This window comes from Vicugna pacos, chromosome 9 (genome assembly GCF_048564905.1).
Source record: "Vicugna pacos chromosome 9, VicPac4, whole genome shotgun sequence".
Lineage (NCBI taxonomy): Eukaryota > Metazoa > Chordata > Mammalia > Artiodactyla > Camelidae > Vicugna > Vicugna pacos.
The window spans coordinates 14,342,776-14,361,340 of NC_132995.1; the positions used below are offsets into that span (position 1 = coordinate 14,342,776).

The 18,565-nt window shown below is 37.4% G+C and overlaps 2 protein-coding genes across 29 annotated transcripts in view; one reads left to right on the forward strand and one right to left on the reverse strand.

Annotated features, from left to right (window-relative positions):
• LOC107035219 (zinc finger protein 382) overlaps window positions 1–13,145 on the forward strand; it is a 56,656-nt gene extending 43,511 nt beyond the window's left edge. For all 10 annotated transcript variants that reach the window (XM_072968694.1, XM_072968695.1, XM_072968697.1 and 7 more), the window contains one exon: window positions 11,350–13,145. In XM_072968694.1, coding sequence (XP_072824795.1) covers window positions 11,350–12,437 — 1,088 coding nt within the window. In that variant the 3' untranslated portion in view covers window positions 12,438–13,145. The remainder of the gene's footprint in view (window positions 1–11,349) is intronic.
• LOC107034822 (zinc finger protein 568-like) overlaps window positions 1–18,565 on the reverse strand; it is a 107,533-nt gene that overhangs the window by 50,355 nt on the left and 38,613 nt on the right. For 10 of the 19 annotated variants that reach the window (XR_012076151.1, XR_012076155.1, XR_012076154.1 and 7 more), the window contains exons 5-8: window positions 17,049–17,093; window positions 15,960–16,057; window positions 8,853–8,959; window positions 7,809–7,890 (exon numbers count right to left, since the gene is read on the reverse strand). Coding sequence is in view for 3 of the 19 variants with exons in the window: in XM_072968711.1 (XP_072824812.1) it covers window positions 8,861–8,959; window positions 15,960–16,057; window positions 17,049–17,093 (242 nt within the window). In the remaining 16 variants the exon portion in view is untranslated. Of the gene's footprint in view, window positions 1–379; window positions 652–4,551; window positions 4,744–7,251; window positions 7,891–8,852; window positions 8,960–15,959; window positions 16,058–17,048; window positions 17,094–18,565 lie in introns of those variants that run through there. The other 9 variants (XR_012076156.1, XR_012076157.1, XR_012076158.1 and 6 more) reach the window with 9 other exon arrangements.

An 18,565-nucleotide genomic window follows, 5' to 3' on the forward strand; every position in this document is an offset into this window, starting at 1 on the left:
GTAGCACAGGCCTGGACTCCCCTGAGAAGAAAAACAAATGAGATGCACCCTACCTCATTCCAGGCTTTCATCTGAAGGCAGCTTCCAAACTGCAGTGCAGAAAGAGGAATCCAAAAACCACTTGGCAATTTTATTGACTTAAGGGGACCAACAGTGGCATTCAAGGAGACTGCGGTGGCTAGAATTTGCAGGACACACTTCCCCAAAAGAGGGAGCTATGCAGGGAAAGAGTTCCCCAAATCTGGAAAAGGTTCCCCTTGAGTCTTTGGCTAAATGCCACGTTTGTAGGTGTTGAAACCCTATGAGACCAGGCAAGGACACGTTCTAAGAAAAACACAATTACCATGGTGTTGTGAGACAAACAATTCCCATAGCCTACTGCACCAGGAATCATTTTATTTCCCTCCAGCCAGAGTGGAGAGAACTTGTTAATACATAGGACATCAGAGAGATTCCCTAGAAAGGTCACACCTAATAAATGGGGCTAGATTAGCCATCCATTAGAGACTGCAAGATTTGCCTTAAAAGAGCTTAAATAAAAGCATCAAAAGGATTTAACCAATCCAAAAGTAATTGCTGTGTGTATGTTGGGTCCTCCAAGGAGATGCTGAGATGGAGTTGGGAGTGTCATAGATTTATTAGAGGTGACACCTATGAAAGATAAAAGGAAAAAGTGAGATCAGAAATACACAGCCATCAGACCATGATACAGATATGACCCCTGTGGAAGGAGAGGGCGAGAAGCTAACAGGATTGGGCAGGGAGAGCCTTAGACCAATATGCAGACCTGACAAACTGTCAACCAGCCTAACTGGTCTGAAGCAAAAACTGTCCATCAGAAGAGTCCCCATGGACAGAAATGGCCACCCTCAGTGTTCAGTCATTGGGTGGGAACTGCCTGGGGAGGCCTGGTTTGCTTCAAAATCTGAAGAGCTTCCTGAAGATGGTAAAAATTAGAGGTTGCCAGGTAACTACAGTTCTTGCACATGAGTGGTAAGTTCTATTTTGAAGAGAGATCCTAGTGGTATAACTTGGTGGCTTCCACAGAATGCCAGAGAAAGGCTGCCAGTACTCTTTATGAAAATACAACCATATCTTAAACTCAACAACACTGATAGTGTCTGATGTCCAATCAAGAATTATTAAACATCATGAAGAAGCAGGAAATTATGACATGTAAACAGGAAAAAATATCATTCAATAGGGGGAAAAAACTCAGTCAATAATAACAAACCTAAAACTGAACACATTGAATATACTTCAATTAAAAAAAGCTTTAAAAGGTAGAGGTGATGGAATTTGCAGACAAGGATGTTGAAACAGCCATTCTAAATGGCTTCATTATCATCAAGGATGTAAAGCAAAAATTAAGATAATGAGGCAAGATAACAAATACTGAAAAAAGAACCAAATGAAACTTCTAAAGATGATTGTTCAGTATCTGAAATGACAAGAAAGACCGAACTGCGTGCTGTATATTTAAATGTAAAAACACAGGTAGATGAAATACAAACAGATGAAAAAATGTGTACCATGCTGTCTGGTGGTTGCGATGTGAGGGTGATCTCAACCCTCCCTACTCACCCAAATTTGGTTCAGATGTCAAGACTGAAATCTGACATAACGAGGCTTTCCTAGGGAGAGCAGGGAAGATTCCCAAGCTAGTCCTAAAATGGCTTGAGAGGGCAAGGATGGGTGTCAGGCTTTGGTGTTTACTGTGGTTAGGGGATGGGTCAGGTTGGGGTTCTGTATGTGAGCTGAGGCTTGCATGGTTTAAACTTCCTGCCAGCACCAACAGAGACAGCATCCTAAGCTTTCTTATAGCCTTGCCCAGCTATAGGGCAAGAGCGGGGAAAAAGGGAGTGGGTCTAGGAAGTTGTTAGCAGTAAGACGTCAGAAATGGAATCTGACACTATTACACATGCAAACACTAAGAAGAAAATGCGAGTGGCTATATATCAAAGTAGATTTCAGAGCATGGAATATTATAGTGATAAATAGGGACAAGTCATCAGAAGTCATAACAATTATGCCAGCTTCAAAATACTTCAGTGTTTTTCAAGAAGCTTTTTATCATTTTCACTGCCCTAAAGAATCTTTTTAGATATTTTTTTTTCTAACTGCCTCCCCTCTGTGAAATTTTAATACCATTATCTATTTATAGTCTGTTGCCCTTTGGAGGGCCACAAACCATTGTAATAGCTAAGGTTTTTTTTTTTTCCATTTTCCCTGGAACCAGTTTTGCTCCTTTAGGAGCAATATCACCCCCACTGAGAATGCATGAAGTACATGAAGGAAAGCTGATAGACCTGAAAGAAGCAATACAGCTTAAGATATAAATACTTCTCCCTCAGAAATGGAGAGAACAAAGGGAAAGAAAATCAGTAAGACTACGGAAGGCTTGAAAACACAATCAATTGTATCTAGTTAATCTTTATAGAATATTTTACATGAAACATTCACCATGATAGACCCTATTTACTGGGCCATAAAACAAGCATCAACAAATTAAGAAGAACTGAAATCATAGCGAATGGTCTCTGACCACAGTAGAATTAACTTAGAAATCAAAAACATATCTCTAAATTCCCCAAATATTTGGAAACTCATCACATTTCCAAATAATCCATGAATCAAGGCAAAAAGCCTAAGGTAAATTGAAGATATTTTGAACTGAATGTTACTTAAGACAACATGTCAAAATGTGTGGAATGCAACTAAAGCACCGTTAAATTTTATCCCTTTACATCAGGGTCTAAAACAATGATCTAAGCTGTCACCCTAAATAACTCGAAAAAGGAAAGTGAATCAAACTCAAAAGTTTGTAAAAGGAAAAAATTAAGACTAAAGCAGAAACCTGTGGAATACTAACAGGAAAAATAGAGAAAATGAGTGAAGCCAAATGCTGATGTATTAGCTATATATACTTATTTCAAAAGTGGAAGACACAAATTTCACCAGTATAAAAAATTAAAAAGAGGCTCCATCACTACAAATTCCACAGACATTAAGAGGACAATTAGAGAACATACAATTTTATGCCAACCAATACAGTAGGAGAGAACACGTCCCAACTCCTAAGACCAGCATTATCCACAATCAAAGGCACTATGAGAACAGAAAACTACACACTAACATCCTTCATGAAGCTAGATATAAAATCCTTCATAAAATATTACAAAACTAACTCTAGCAATATTTTGAAAGGATGATACCTCATGACTGAAAAGAGTTTATCCAAGGAAAGCAAAGTTGATTTGGTATTTAAAAGTCAAGCTATATAATTTACGTGAAAAGTTGTCTAAAACCAAGGATGTAAGCTACTACTTAAAGTAAGAGGGAAAGAAACACATAATGATCTCAGTAAATGGGAAAATAATTAAATTCAATGTCTATGATAAATCTGTTTATTAGCAAACCAGGGAATTCCCTCAACTTCAGAAAGAATATCTTTGAATAACTTACAGCTACCATCACCTTCAATGGTGAAAACCTGAAAGCTTTTTACTCTAAGATCAAAAACAAAGAAAGGATGCCCCCATCACCACTTCTGTTTATCACTGCACAGGACACAAGCCAGAACAATAAGGCAAGAAAAAGAAGTTAAAAGGCTACAGATTAGAAAGAGAACTATCTTCATTTGTAGGTGACATGACTATGTACATAGTAAACCCTAAAGAATCTAAAAAAAAACCCTTAATTTAACAAGTTCACAGGGTACTGGTATTAGCTCAAATTTGGGGAAATTTTGGTCTATACTTCTACAGTTATTTTTTTCTCTACTCTCAGTTATATTTTAAATCCTATCCCCTAGTTCACTAAGGATTTTCAATTCTTTTAGTTGGGGTAATTTCTGTTAACCTGACTTCCAGTGTATTGGTTTTTATTCCCTTATGTTCATTTGCTGTTAAACCTATCCAGTGAATTTTATATTTCATATACTGGGCTTTTTCAGTTTGCATTTCCTTATCTTTCCTGAATACTCTGTCCCCTCACCCATATTTCCACCTTTTCTTGTAGATTTGTAAACCTATTTATCATCGATATTTTAAATGTCTTATCTTCTAATTTCAACATAGGGGACATGTATCAGTCTGTTTCTGTTGACTAGTTTTTATCTTTCTTATTGGTTACATTTTCCTCTTTCTTCTCAGGAAAATTTAATATAATATGTTGTCAAGATGCTGGATCCTTTTTCTTCCTCTGAAGTTTGCTGAGTTTTAATCTAGTGTAGGTGGTTAAGTTACTGAGGGTCATATCGGTTCCTTTGTCAGGTTGCCTTTAAGTTGTTTAGATTATTTCTGCTTCATTCTCAGCTTTGCCTTAAGTTTTATGGAGTTGCTCTAAGCCTTGGGATGCAGCCTTTACTCCTAATACATGGCCATTCTAGGGTTTACAACAGGAAGACCAAACTTTTAACCAGGTTCTTCTAACGTGGCACAGGACTGGAATTGAAAACTGTTTTTCCAGAGCTAAGTAGTTGCTGAAATCATCGCTCAGTTCTTTCAATGTTCCAGCTTTCTTGTCCCTTTGTGCTCCCTGCAGTCTTACCCTGCAAAACTGTAGTAAGCCAAGGCTTCGAGCAGGGGTTTATGCTGACATCAGGGCTCTTCTATGCTTCCTTCATTCTTGGATTCTTCCTGAATTTACAGCAGTCTGGTGTCCCTGAACTCTGTCTCTGATTCTTCCATGCAGGATAACTCCTGCTTTCTCCTTGAGATCTGTCCCCCTGTGCTGCATGAACTGCCGGGGCACACAGGGGAAAACCTGGATTAATGTAGCTCTCACTGCAGTGTGGTTTCTTTCTTTCAAAGGTTTATTCATTACAGTTTCTGCCTGCTTTTGATCATCCATTAGTGCCTTGAAACCACTTTATAATTGGTCCATAGTTATCACTGTTATCAGCTAGAAGGTTATTTTGATACCAACTTCCTTGCCATTAAAGAATCTGAATGTTTAGATCAGCAGTTCTCAAACTTTTTAGTCTCAGGACTTATTTATACTCTTAAAATTTCTTAAGAGAAAGTTCTTAAAAGAACTTTCTGTGTGTCTACCCTATTCAAAATTAAAACAGAAATTTTAAAAATATCCATTTATTTCCTCTAAAAAGAACAATATAAAAATAATAAACTCATTACATGTTGACATAAAATCATATTTTATCAAAAAAATTGTTTTCGAAAAGAAAAAAATGAGAAAAGGGACATGGATACGTGATTGAAACTTATTAATGTCTTGCTTGATAGAAGACAGCTGATTTTTACATGATTCTACATTTAATCTGTTGTTGCAATATGTTGTTTTAATTGAAATATATTAAGAAACTCTTGCTTCACACATATATGTAGTTTGAAAGAGAAATATTTTAAAAGCCTTTTTAGATCTTTATGGCTATTCTTCATTAACACTACACCCAGACTGAACAATTGGTAGTTCCTAAACAGATAGTTGCAGTTCGACAATTGGTTGTTCCTAAGCAGTTGGTTGCAATATAAAATCTGAGATCATAACAATGAACTTCTGTCCACTGTTACATAAAATCCAATGGTCTATTTAAATATTTACCCATGTATTTTTTGGTATTATTATGTACTGGCCATACAATAACAACAGTTATTGCTGAAAGTAACAGTTCTCTGGTGTACACAGGTCTTCCAAATTTTGACACATTTCCATATACAATACTTTCTAAAAACCCCAAACCCACATTTGTTAGCATCACCAGTAAACTCATCATAAAAGTCATTAAGTATGGGGAAGTTGACAAGCTCACAGTAGCAAATACAAGCTTTCCAACATAATGACTTATAGTTGACAGCCTGAAATTTATCCTCGGTAACAAGTATTGGCAGATGTTTTCTTTGAATTGACAGGTTCATGTTGTTCGAGAAAATGTCTACCAGATAGCCACATCTGAGTAATAGCATATTTTTAAGTAAAACAGCTGTTCCACAAAAAGTAGATATTCCGTTCTCAACTCAAATAATTACACCAGCACTTTTCCTCACAAAATACATTATACAATTGGCCCTTGAACGACACACATTTGAATTGTGCAGGTCCGCTTGTATGCAAATTTTTTTACAATAGTAATTATTGTGGTACTACACAATCCATGGTTGGTTGAATCCATGGATGTGGAACCTTGGATATGGAGAAACTGAGGGCTAACTATAAGTTACATGCAGATTTTTAACTGTGCAGAGGCTTGGCACCCCTCACTCCCCGTGTTGTTTAAGGATCAACTGTACTGCGTTATGCAACAGAAGTGCTTTGTACATAATTCTTTAATAATGAGACAGAATATTGAAAATATGTGTACTTAAAGGTGGCAATCTAATAAAATGAATGATTTTTTTATACGCCATCAAAAAGTCTGAAGTGAAACTTGTTTCCTGTGAGTGTGTGGTAGTTCAAAATTCAGTGATTACTATTACAGATTGGTACCAGTGCTTTGATTTATGGGGTTTTGGGGGGGGCTGGGTAGTTTTTTTTCTTTTTTTGTGTGTGTGTATATATATATATATATATATATTTATTGAAGTCTAGTCAGTTTACAATGTTGTGTCAATTTCTGATGTGCAGCATAATGCTTCAGCCATACATTAACATACATACATTCGTTTTCAATATTCTTTTGAATATCCATTCTCTTATTCTTTTTCACCATAAATTACTACAAGAGATTGAATATAGTTCCCTGTGCTCTACAGCATAAACTTGTTGTTTATCTATTTTATGTTGATTTACGTTAATGTGCCAGCATTTTATCCACTGTATTAATCATATTTTTAATTTTCTATATTTTATGATGTTTTGACATCTTTGGGGAGTCTTACTGGCTGAGGAGGGATCGCTCCTCCCAGAGCTAGCTAATTCCTAGAAACAGTAAACAACTTGTTGGTGAGCCCACCTTTCATATACAAATCAACCAATCCCTAGACCATATCCTCAACCACCTCCTTTATCTAAATCACAGCCAGTAGTTCCCCTGCCCTAAATCACCTGGGGCCAGGTACCAGATAACTGGAGATCATCCCTGTCCCCCACAACCTGCCAACACTATTCAAACGAGCCAGTCCTAAGCTGTTTCCTCTGCCCTGCCTTACCTTTCCCATGGAAACAAGCCCAAATAAAGGCTCTGGCCTAGACTTTCTACTTGTTTCTTTCTGCCTCCTGACCGAACCTGGTGCTTCCCTACGTGGCCCTGCATGGCATGGAAGGGCCCTTCCGCTCAGGAAATGCAAGTAATAAAATTTTTTCTTTTAATACCATTAGCCTTTCTGTGTCACTTCCATAAATTAAAACTCCATGAGATACCCACCATCACTTTTTCCCCATTTGTGCAATACAAACACAGTTAAATATACAAATGAAGTGTTATTATTAACAAAAATAGTTTTGACTTTGTGGATGCCTCCACATAAGAGTCTCTTGGAAACTGCTGATACAGGCCTTTCTTCTTGTTTCTCATCTCTTTCTTTAACATTTCAGCCCTCTATCTTTATTCTTTTGTTATAGTCTTCTATTTACAGGCATCTTAAATCTAACCAAAATATAAAAAGGAACTCATTGCTAATATTTATCTTTGTCTTAGTTTTCATTATCTTTCCTTCCTTTACCCTTATACTTGTTTCCTGCACTCAGTCTCACATCCCATTCTCATTGTGAGACCTACTGTCAGATTTCAAAATCCATATGCCTTGGACCAAAGTGATAATTTCAGTAGCACTTCGTTTCAATAAATTTCTTCCTAACAAGTCTCCATGTTTCATATCATAGTGCTCAGACTCCTGATAGCTACGTACCTGGATTTGGGTGAAAAACTTATCCTGTGTCCCAGAGTGTCTTCTACATCTTGGTTGTTTTGCTTCCCTCTATCTACATTGCCTGGAAAAATAAATATTTGTTGAATAAGTGGATTTTATTTCATTAGGCTCTCATCAGTATCCTTGAAGGATCTTTCTTTATCCTCAGTTCTTGTCTTCATAAAAGCCCTCTAAGCTCTAATAATCTGATCCATTCTCAAGTTGTGATTTCCTTATTTTATGTGAATGATTTTCAAATAGACATGTTTAGTCCATTTCTCCCACTTGGAGATCTTGTGGTATATTTTAATCTGCCTACAGCAATACAGCAATCAGTTTTCTCACCCTTCTGGTTACTGATATTTCAGAAATAATAATAATTATCTTTATCTTTTTCTCTATATACTTTTGATCCTGTAGTCAGCTTCTTGTAGTATCAGGTTGATTCCACCATCTGTGCTGTATTTTTCAAATGGTCTCTCCAAATTTTTGTTTTATTTCACTCCATGAAATATCTTTCCATCCTCTCATATTCTCATTTGCCACTGACATCTTCCAAACTGAGAGCCATATTATTTCAGGTGTGGACTGTTGCAGTAACTCTTTAGATTTGCCATGGTTTTTCCCCAGTTCTTTCCATTTTCTTTCAGTCAATATGCAAAAAAGATACCACTTAGTATATGGAAGTTAAATCCCTTCTTTTTCAAGGCCTGAGAGAATAATATCCTGTCTGGTCATTCCACATGTATTTCTCTGTGTAACTGAGAACTCTTGCTAATGTCTATTTGTTCTAGTCTCCCAAATATACTCCATACAATTGATTTTATTTGTCGCAACTGGACCTTTCATTATATGACAGCTGCCATACACCCATAGGGATACTTGCAAAGTTAGCCAGCTGTAAAGTACGAGAGTGCAGTAGCACACCTGTGACCACCCTCACCTCTGATACCAACTGCAAGTTCAGGGGTCCCCAAGATTACTGTTAGGGTCAATAGTTTGCTATGAGGACTTACAAAACGTATTGAAAGCTATAATACTCACAGTTACGGTTATAAGACAAGAATACGGATTAAAATTAGCCAAGAGGAGAAGCACTTAGGGCAGAGTCCAGGAAAGAACCAAACACAGGGCTTCCAGTTGTCTTCGCTCTGTGGAGACATGGACAGCGTTACTTTCCTGATATGACAGTACATACAGAATATTGCCAGCCAGGGAAGCTTCACCCATGTCTAGTGTCCAGAGTGTATATTAGGGCTACATCACATGGGCCTGCTTCACTGTGGCTGCTCTTATTTTCCAGCCCCTTAAGAGGCTGAGCTGATACTCTGACCCAAAGCCCTCACCCTAACTCACATTGTTCGTATGACTCAAAGACACCCTCCCCTCCAATCACATTGTTACTTTCTGGCTCCCAGGCAAATAAATGCACTCCTGTCAACCATGACATTCCAAAGACTTAGCAGCTACCTCCCAGAAGTCAAAGGCAAATGTCAGGCTTCTCTTTGGGCAAGATTATATTCTTCAGCACAATACTACATATCCTTTAGTTAAAAGATCAAGTTTCACTTCCTCCATGAAATGTTCCTTAACTACTCCAGAGCATGGCAGTTCCTTTTTTTCTGCATTCACATTGTATTTAGTGTCTGTAACATGTGAACAGACCCATCCTCTGATATGATCTAATAATTTGATACCTGATTCAACATTGCTTTTTCTGAGGCCTCTTTCCCCATCTGATTAATGATTCCCCCAAAATAAGATCCTCTCTTTTACTTTCCCTACTGTAGCTAGTAGCAGAGGCTAGATATTCAGTAGTTACCTGACTGATGGCCTATGGTAGCATGCAAGGAAAACATCTTTCTCATCCATTCAGAAATCATTTAATGGTAAGTTCTTTTTAGATTTACATGCCAACATCATATCCCTTCACCTCAGATGACAGTGTGTTAATGTGTACTCAAAATTTCAAAAAATATAGCCAATAAAATGTTGACTTGCAAGAGTGTGAGTTTTAGTTGGGAAGGCATTATTATCATATTGAGCATTTTACATATAATCTTCATATTAAAATAGCAGGTGGTTGAAAGATTACTTGACATGGATGGTCCAGACTATAATTATACTCAAATTTCAGACAAATTAGACATGGAAGGGTAGAAAGAATACGTGAAGGATTTTGGATAAATTGGACAGTAGCATGTCCCTGAAGCTGGCTGAAGTTCTCAGGAAGGCAATATAATTCCAATTACTAATACAGAGTAGTCTTGCATGTCCTAGAACTATACATAAATGGAACTGGATGGTATGTACGCTTTTGCGTAAAGCTTTAAATCAGAAAAATGTTTGCGTTTTACCCGTTTTGCCACTGTGTATCGGTAGGTTTTTCCTTTTTATTCCTGAATAGTATCCATTGTATAAATATCATTGTATTCTACTGTGAATGCAGGATACAGTATTATCTGTTTACCTTTTGATGGGTGGTTTGATGGGATAAAAGTGCTGTTGTAAATAAGATGCAAATCATGGGTAAGGTGAATCTATCTTTAAAGTTGCTCCACCAGATATAGGTGAGTAAAGTTACAATAGTAAGATATAGCCAAACATTTATAAGAAAAATTATAGTTTTTAAGGTCGAGCAGTGCCACACACGTACACTGAAGAATCCAGCCTTTCACAGCCCCAGAAGGGAAAAGCAACTGCATTGGGAGGAGAAGTTGAACCCATCCTTCCCTAAAACTGAGCAAGTAGTTCAGCAAATTGAAAGGAGGAAAAGTTCTGATTGATGGCCAAGATAATTGAGTTATTGCCCGTCTCTGGAAGAATAATTGTAGTAGCAGCAAGCAGAATACAACAGTGATTATGTGTGTGTTGCACGTATGCTTTGTCCTCTGATTTATTTTACAATCCCTAATGATATTATGTTTTCCCAATTCTTCACTTTCAAGAGAAAAAACTTATAGTTAATGTGGAGAGTTAGGATCTAGACTACAGACTTGTGTGTCTGTCTACACACACTAGAAAAGGAATGCTTGAGAAAGTTCATTTGCCATTGTTGGGCTAAATACAAGTGAGGAAGAAACAAATGGAGGAATTTCATGACACTTATTTAGTAATTAGAGCATAAATATATACGCTTTCATCTCCACCTGAACAGTTTCCTTGCTTACTGCTTATTACCCTTGATAGGCTCACCTCATTATTTCTGACCCTGCCCATTCCGAGAGCAATCGCACTCTCCCCATCCTTCATCTTCTGCTGACTTGGCCTTCTGCTTACTACACCTGCTCAGTGTAACTTACATCTACAACATTTCAAAGACATGTGTTGTTTGCTTATGTTTATACCAATTTTTCCTCATTTTAACAGTGTAGCAGGGTTTGTTTCTGTTCTATGCGTTTTCCTTCCAGGAGGTAATTTATTTTGGCCTTTGTATAGACTCTAATAGTGAGACAGACAGTCCCATCATGGGTTGCTTGTATATGTATCTAACTCATAACATTATGTGAAGACTTAGAATTATTAATTTTATTTTTTCTAGAAGACGATGGGAAAGCTGAAGATGTTTTAGTGAAATTCAAAGAATACCAAGAAAGGCATTCTAGATCAGCTGTATTCCTCAACCACAAAGGACTAATGAAGGAGAGAAGTAATATTTTGGGGAAAACATTCACTGTCAGCAAGAATCGTATTATTTCAAAAACAACACTACGTGAATATAAACCTGATGGAAAGGTTTTTAAAAATATTTCAGGATTAGTCATCAGAAATATAAGCCCTGTAAGAGAGAAGTTTGGTGAGAGTAATGGATGGGAGAAAACACTCCTTAATACGAAGCATGAGAAAATTCATACTGCAGTTAACCTCTGTAGACAAACAGAAAGGAGCCTGAGTGATAAACAGGACCTTATTCAACATCAGAAGGTTCAGACTCCTGAGCAGTCATTTGAACATAATGAATGTGGAAAACCCTTCCTCATGAAAGGAATGTTATTTACACATACTAGAGCTCACAGAGGAGAAAGACCCTTTGAATACAATAAAGATGGAATAGCCTTCCTTGAAAAGTCAAATCTCAATGTCCACCAACAAAATCTTACAGAGAAGAAGCCCCATGCATACAACAAATATGGGAAATTCCTCTGTAGAAAGTCCGTTTTTATCATGCATCAGAGATCTCCAACAGAAGAGAAACCCTTTCAGTGTCCTTACTGTGGTAACAGCTTTAGAAGGAAGTCATACCTCATTGAACATCAGCGAATTCACACAGGTGAGAAACCTTATGTTTGCAATCAATGTGGAAAAGCCTTCCGTCAAAAGACGGCCCTCACTCTTCATGAGAAAACACATATAGAGGGAAAACCCTACATCTGCATGGATTGTGGGAAGTCCTTCCGCCAGAAGGCAATCCTCACTGTTCATCAGAGAATACACACAGGAGAGAAATCCAACGGATGTCCTCAGTGTGGGAAAGCCTTTAGTAGGAAATCAAACCTCATTCGCCATCAGAAAACCCACACAGGAAAGAAACCGTATGAATGTAAAGAATGTGGGAAGTTCTTCAGTTGTAAGTCAAACCTCATTGTCCATCAGAAGACTCACAAGATAGAAACTATGGGAATTCAGTAAAAGATGTGACTTTTTGGTAAAAATTTTAAAGTCATAGTAAACCCTATACATGATATTGCTTGTAAGTGTAATAATATTAAACAGCTTAAGGTACTATACCACATATTTACCTACTATCTGCTAGACTTTAAAACACACAAGAAGAATTACTAGACAAAGGAAATGACAAAAGTCATTAAAAATACAAGCTTCAATTTTTTATTATTATATTCACCGGACATAACCTTCTCTGTCAAATTTCTACAAACATTTTAAATTGCTTATTTTCAATTTCCATACACACTTTGTTGTGACCCACTAACAAACAGTAGGCTGTCTGGCAGTGGGCCATGGACCACACTGTGAGCAGAAGTGCTTTAAAAAAAAAGGTGTGAACTGTGTTTCTCACTGCAAATATGGAAGAAAATTAGTTGTGACCTCCTCAGAGTTAGCCACAGTTCTAACTTCTAACATTATAAATTAGTTTTTGCATATTATAAGCCTTTATATAAATTAAATTACACACTATGTATTCTTTCATACATGACTTGTTTCATTCATCACTGTCTCTAAAACTCATCACTAGTGCATGTCGCAGAAGTTTATTTATTTTCATTCTGTATAAAATTCCATTATATGATTATATTACAATTTATCCAATTTACTGTTAATGGACTTTTTCATTGTTTACAGCTTAGGGTCATAATAAACAATGCTCCTGTGAACATACTTATATTTTGGTGTACTTTCATTCATTTTTCTTGTGTATATACTTAGGAGTAGAATTGCTGGGTCCTGGGGTATATGTATGTTCAGCGAGCCTTGGTGGATACTACCAAACAATTCAGAACTTTCACAACATGAGATAATTCACTCTGCAGGAAAACAACTGTAAATATTATCAACATGGTGATGGTTGAAATGAGACAATTCATGCTAGAGGGGAACTATGAATATTGTAAAAACTGGGACTCCATATATAATGCATGTCCAAAGGCTTTTAGCCACAGCTCAAATCTTAATATAATGCCAGATACATGTAATAAATGTGAGATTTCCTTTAGCCATAGGAATGCCTTACTTGAAATCAAAGTCATGCTAGAGAAAGGGAGGCACCTAGCATCTTCCTTGCTCAACATTAGAGAATTCTAATTCTTTTATACTATATGAGTATAATAAAGGGGGCAGGGGATAACTTTACCTAAGGCCTCTACCTTCACTGGTCATACAAAAATGATGAATATGGAAAAGCTTACAGCCACAGCTAAAATCCTTACAACACCAGGGAATTCACAAAGGACAAATGAAGTGAGATAATAGTGACCACCAACCTTACATCCTTTTGATCTTTAGGATGGCACTAAATTCTGCCGTCTTCCTGGGATGTTACAGGTTTTTGTTTTTTTTTTTCATCTACTATTGTAGCTTGAGAGGACAAGGGGTAATCTCAGAGCTTTCTTGATCTTTTCCACTATGAAAGCTATTACACTACAGGCCACGGACCCAACATGTGGAGTAACTCCAACTCCAAAATATGTCAATACTTATATAAATTCAGGGATCCTAAAATGACCACCAGATAGTCTGTGGACCCAATAGTTCTATTGTAAGCCAGATTCTGGCCAGGAATCCATTTATTACCTGACCTCCATATATGCCTGTTCTAACGTGTGGACCACAGTAATGCTTTAGGTCTCTAGGTATCATTGTGAACTCAGACCCTTTCTATGCTAGTTTTCTAGATGTCTGAGTATTCTTTTTCCAGCATACAGTTGCTCAAGTAAATGGTCATAGATCCTGTGGAAGAAGGACTTAGATGTCCCCCAGTGATACCCTGACTCCTGGTATTCATGCCCTTGTGTAATTCCCTTCCCTTGAGTGTGGGTTGACTTAGCAACTTAATTTTTTTTTTTTGGTTTCACTGTTTCTTAATTAAAATTTTAAAAATTTGTTTACTTTTAAAATTTTTGTTTAATAGGTGGAAATAATTTTAGGTTAATTTCTTTTTAAACAGAAGTACTGGGGATTGAACCCAGGACCTTGTACATGCTAAGCATGCACTCTACCACTGACCTATACCCTCCCCCAGCAACTTCACTTCTAACCAATAGAATGCATAACGGAAGTCACTTACACTATTAAGTTATAAACTATTATAAATTCTTTCTTGCTAGAAGACTCTGTTGACTGGCTTTGATGAAACCAGATGCCATATTGAAGAAACCCACACAGCAATGAGCTGAGGGTGGACCCTGGCCAACAACCAGCATGAAACTGGGATCCTCAGTGTAATACCCTGAAAACAACTAAATCCTGCACATGATCATGTGAGCTTGGAAGTGATCCTTCTCCAGTTGTGCCTTTGGGTAAATCCTGGCCCATACCTTGACTGTAGCCTTATGAAAGACCTTGAAGTAGAGGACCCAGCAAAGCTGTGCTCAGATTCATGAACCTTGGAAACTGAGATAACAACTGCGTGTTGTCCCGCAAAATTTGTGGTAGTTTGTTACACAATAGCATATAATACAGCATAATAAAGAATCTGACTCCATTTTCGATGTTTGCTGGGTGTCCCCTCCTTTGTAGAGGTGGGAAGTTTAAATCACACAAGCCCCTGCCCGTGCCTGGGAACCCTTACACAGCCCCACTTTCTGAGCCCAATAAAAACTCCAGCCAGTTTCCCCTCCATGATCTCTCAACCCATTCTGAGACCTGCTTGGAAATCTACCTTGTTTTCCCCAGAAAAATCTCTCTATGTGAGTAATAAACCTTTCCATACCCTCTTGCTGCATGTGTGGTAGCATCAGTCTTGACATCCAAACCAAATTTTGGTTTGAGGGTCTATCCCACAGCTGTAGGGTGGCTGCAAAAATCTGAGCCAAGTGTCTACAGAATGCCCATCACAATCAGGGTTCTTTCCTCTCATGCTTTGGCTGCTAACTAGCCCTGCTGCCTTTGGCAAGTGTAAATTTTGAGTTGCTGCCAGCTGGAAGGCATGCTGTTTGACCTATAATCTACCTGCTAGAGAGTTTTTGCTTTGAACTTGGCTGCTTTGTGCTGTATTTGCCGAGTCCTACCAAACCTGTGTTAGAAACTGACCTAAGTCAGAAGTTTTTATAATTGGCATTTAGAAGAATGAGATTGAAGTCTCCCTTAAAGCAGCTCTGGGTCATGCACGTGTCTTGGCCCAAATCTATCAATCTCAGAGTGAATCATATGTCTCAATTCCAAGCATAAGTCATTACTGTGCTATGCTGAGGAGAACGGCTCGTACTCTGTGATCACTAGTTGTGTGTTTCAACTAGGTACTGGCCCCTATTCTAAAGTGCACTAAGAAGGAGACTGACATCCCGTGCAATAGTGAGGTCCACGGGGTGATTGCTTCCTTGAAGGAAGTGCAGTCACCACATGGCATGCTAAGTCTACCTTCGTAAAACCAGATGGTTTCCTAAGACCCTTTGCTAAGACACCTTTGCTGGTGCTGCTGCCTGTGCCTCAGTGAGCAAGAGATTCTGATCCTCAGGCTTACAGGAAAAAACTTACATGGAACTCTGTGGCACAGTTCCTTATGAACAGTGTCCCTGAATGCTTTACTCCTATCCCTTTTGAAGGGCTGTAAGACAACATCACTCTATTTACAACTGTAAAATAAAAAAGGCTCTGAGTTAGATACAGGGCCACAAATTTTCAACATTTAGAAAGGAGGGTGGGGAAATCAGTATCCAGGGTTGCTAAAATATATTACCAAAATGTCTATTTTTAACAAAAAAAAATTATTATAACTGAAAAACTGAGCTCTACATGGGAATTTCACACAACACTGTAAAATGATTATAAATCAATAAAAAAGTTTAAAATTTTTTTTTAAAATGAGACATATAAAGAAATAGGAAAGTAAGCCCCATACACAGAGGAAAAGCAAGTAACAGAAACAGACTTGAAAGAGCCCAGATATCACATTGAACAGACAAGGATATCAAACCAGTCATTAAAATTATGTTCAACAGCTAAAGAAAATCACGATTAATGAAGCTAAGAAAAATACCATGACAATGCTTCATCAAAGATCAACCATTAATAAAGAGATTGAAATTATAAAAAGATGTAGAATAAGTTCTGAGCCATAATTAAAGGTCTTCCCACATTCTTTACATTCACAGAGCTTTTCACCATGGTAGATTCTCAAATGTTTAGGTTGTGAGCAATGAGTAAAAGCCTTCCACTGTTCTGTACATTCATTGCACTTGTTGCTATTTTGAATTCTCTGCTTTATAGTAAGGTATAATGTACCAACAATTTCTACACATTCCTTACATTCAGAAAGTTTTTCTTTAGAATGAGTTCTTTTGTGATGACTAAAGAATAAATGGCCATTGAAGGTTTTTCTACATTCTTTACATTCAAAACTTTTCTCTCTAGTAGAAAATTCCTGAGCGAATAAAGCATGTTGGCTAAAAATGGGCATGTGCTCATGGCTGATAATAAATTGCCTGAAATAGCCCTCCTGCTGTCCCTGCTGTCTCTCAAATTGACTTTTGCATTCCCAAGTATCTCTGAAAATGGATTTCTCCGGGTTATGGCTTTTAAATGGTTCCATGACAACCCACTGGGATGATTCTGTCTCATAAATACCTCTTTTTGGAGATAACTTCTTGGGCTCACACCTGGAAACCAAGTCTGAAAGATAAGAAACACATTTTAATTGCTGGTTTTGTATTACCAGCGAAATAAAATATCTCTAGTAGAAAGAGGGAGAATTGAAAAAAATTCACATAACAAATGAAAGCCTTGGGGAGCTCTCAAATACTATCATGAAACTGAGTGAAAAGAGGACAAGGAGATGCCGAGAAATGAAAGCTCATGCGAGAAAGTGAGGGAGTTAATTAACAAGTCAGTGGTCCTGAAATTTTGATCTACTTCAAAATCACCTTGGGAGTCTGTTGCAATTATGGATGTTTACAAAACATTATAGATCAACTGAATCAGAATCTACAAGATCTATATGTTTAAAACGCTCCACCAGGCCAAAGGATTATGTGATGGGAGACTACTAGTTGTCCCAAAATGCCTTAGTCTCCTTTTGGATGTTGATTGAATCTATGGTTTTCAGTTGAGAACAGGCTGCCTTTGCAGCAGAATATGCCATGTAACTGGATTCTACCTAAAGAAATGCAGGAGTATTGTGTAGTACCCTCTGAGAACTTAAAGAGTCAGCTGGCCCATGCCCTGCATGTGTTATTCTGCCACTTCCTCAGCAAAGCCAGCTGCAATGTGGACGTGATGGTTTTGCAGAGCAGAGCTGCCACTCCAGCCTGGATTTCAATGCAAGAGAAAATTAAATTTCTATATATATAGTTTAAACTACAATTATTTTGGGGTCTCTGTCATATGCAGCCAAACCTATATCCAAACTAAAACAGTTTCCCATTGAACTGAAATTTTTAAAATCCACATGAGTCTTATACAAGGCCTCTGATTACCTATAAGACCTCTTTTTGAGTCCAATTCCTTTTTATTCACTGTGTTACACCATTAACTTCCTTTTAACAACTAGGACATTCCAAAGTCTTTCCTATATTAGAGCTTTCCAGAGGCTATTTCAGAAAAGAAAGTTTGAGAGTGACAACTAAATAAAGCATTCTATTCTAACACAATTTATTTTTCCATTTTCCTAGTGATGGACCTTGGGATGTTTCCAGTTTAGGGCTATTATGATTAGTACTGCTATGAGCATTCTTTGCACATTTCTTTTAGTGGAAATAGGACTACTTTTTGCTAGGTGTATATACCTAGGAGTAAAATTGCTGCATGAGAGGATATGCATTTGTTCAGTGTTAGTTGACACTATCCAAAAGCGTCCTAATTTACAATTTCATCAAACTCGAAAAGAGTTCCTGTTCCTCACATCCTCACCAACACTCATTATTGTTACTCTTCTTCAGGTGTCCTGGCAGATGTGTTGTGATACTGTATTGTGGTTTAACTTGCAGTTCCCTGATGACAAATGATGTTCAACACTTTTCCATATGTTTGTTGGCCAACTGGATGTCTTTCATAATTTTATTAATTTTTGTCCAATTTTATTAAATTTTTTGGTGGTAAAGTTCATATACCATAAAATCCACCATTTTATACATTTTGAAGTATTG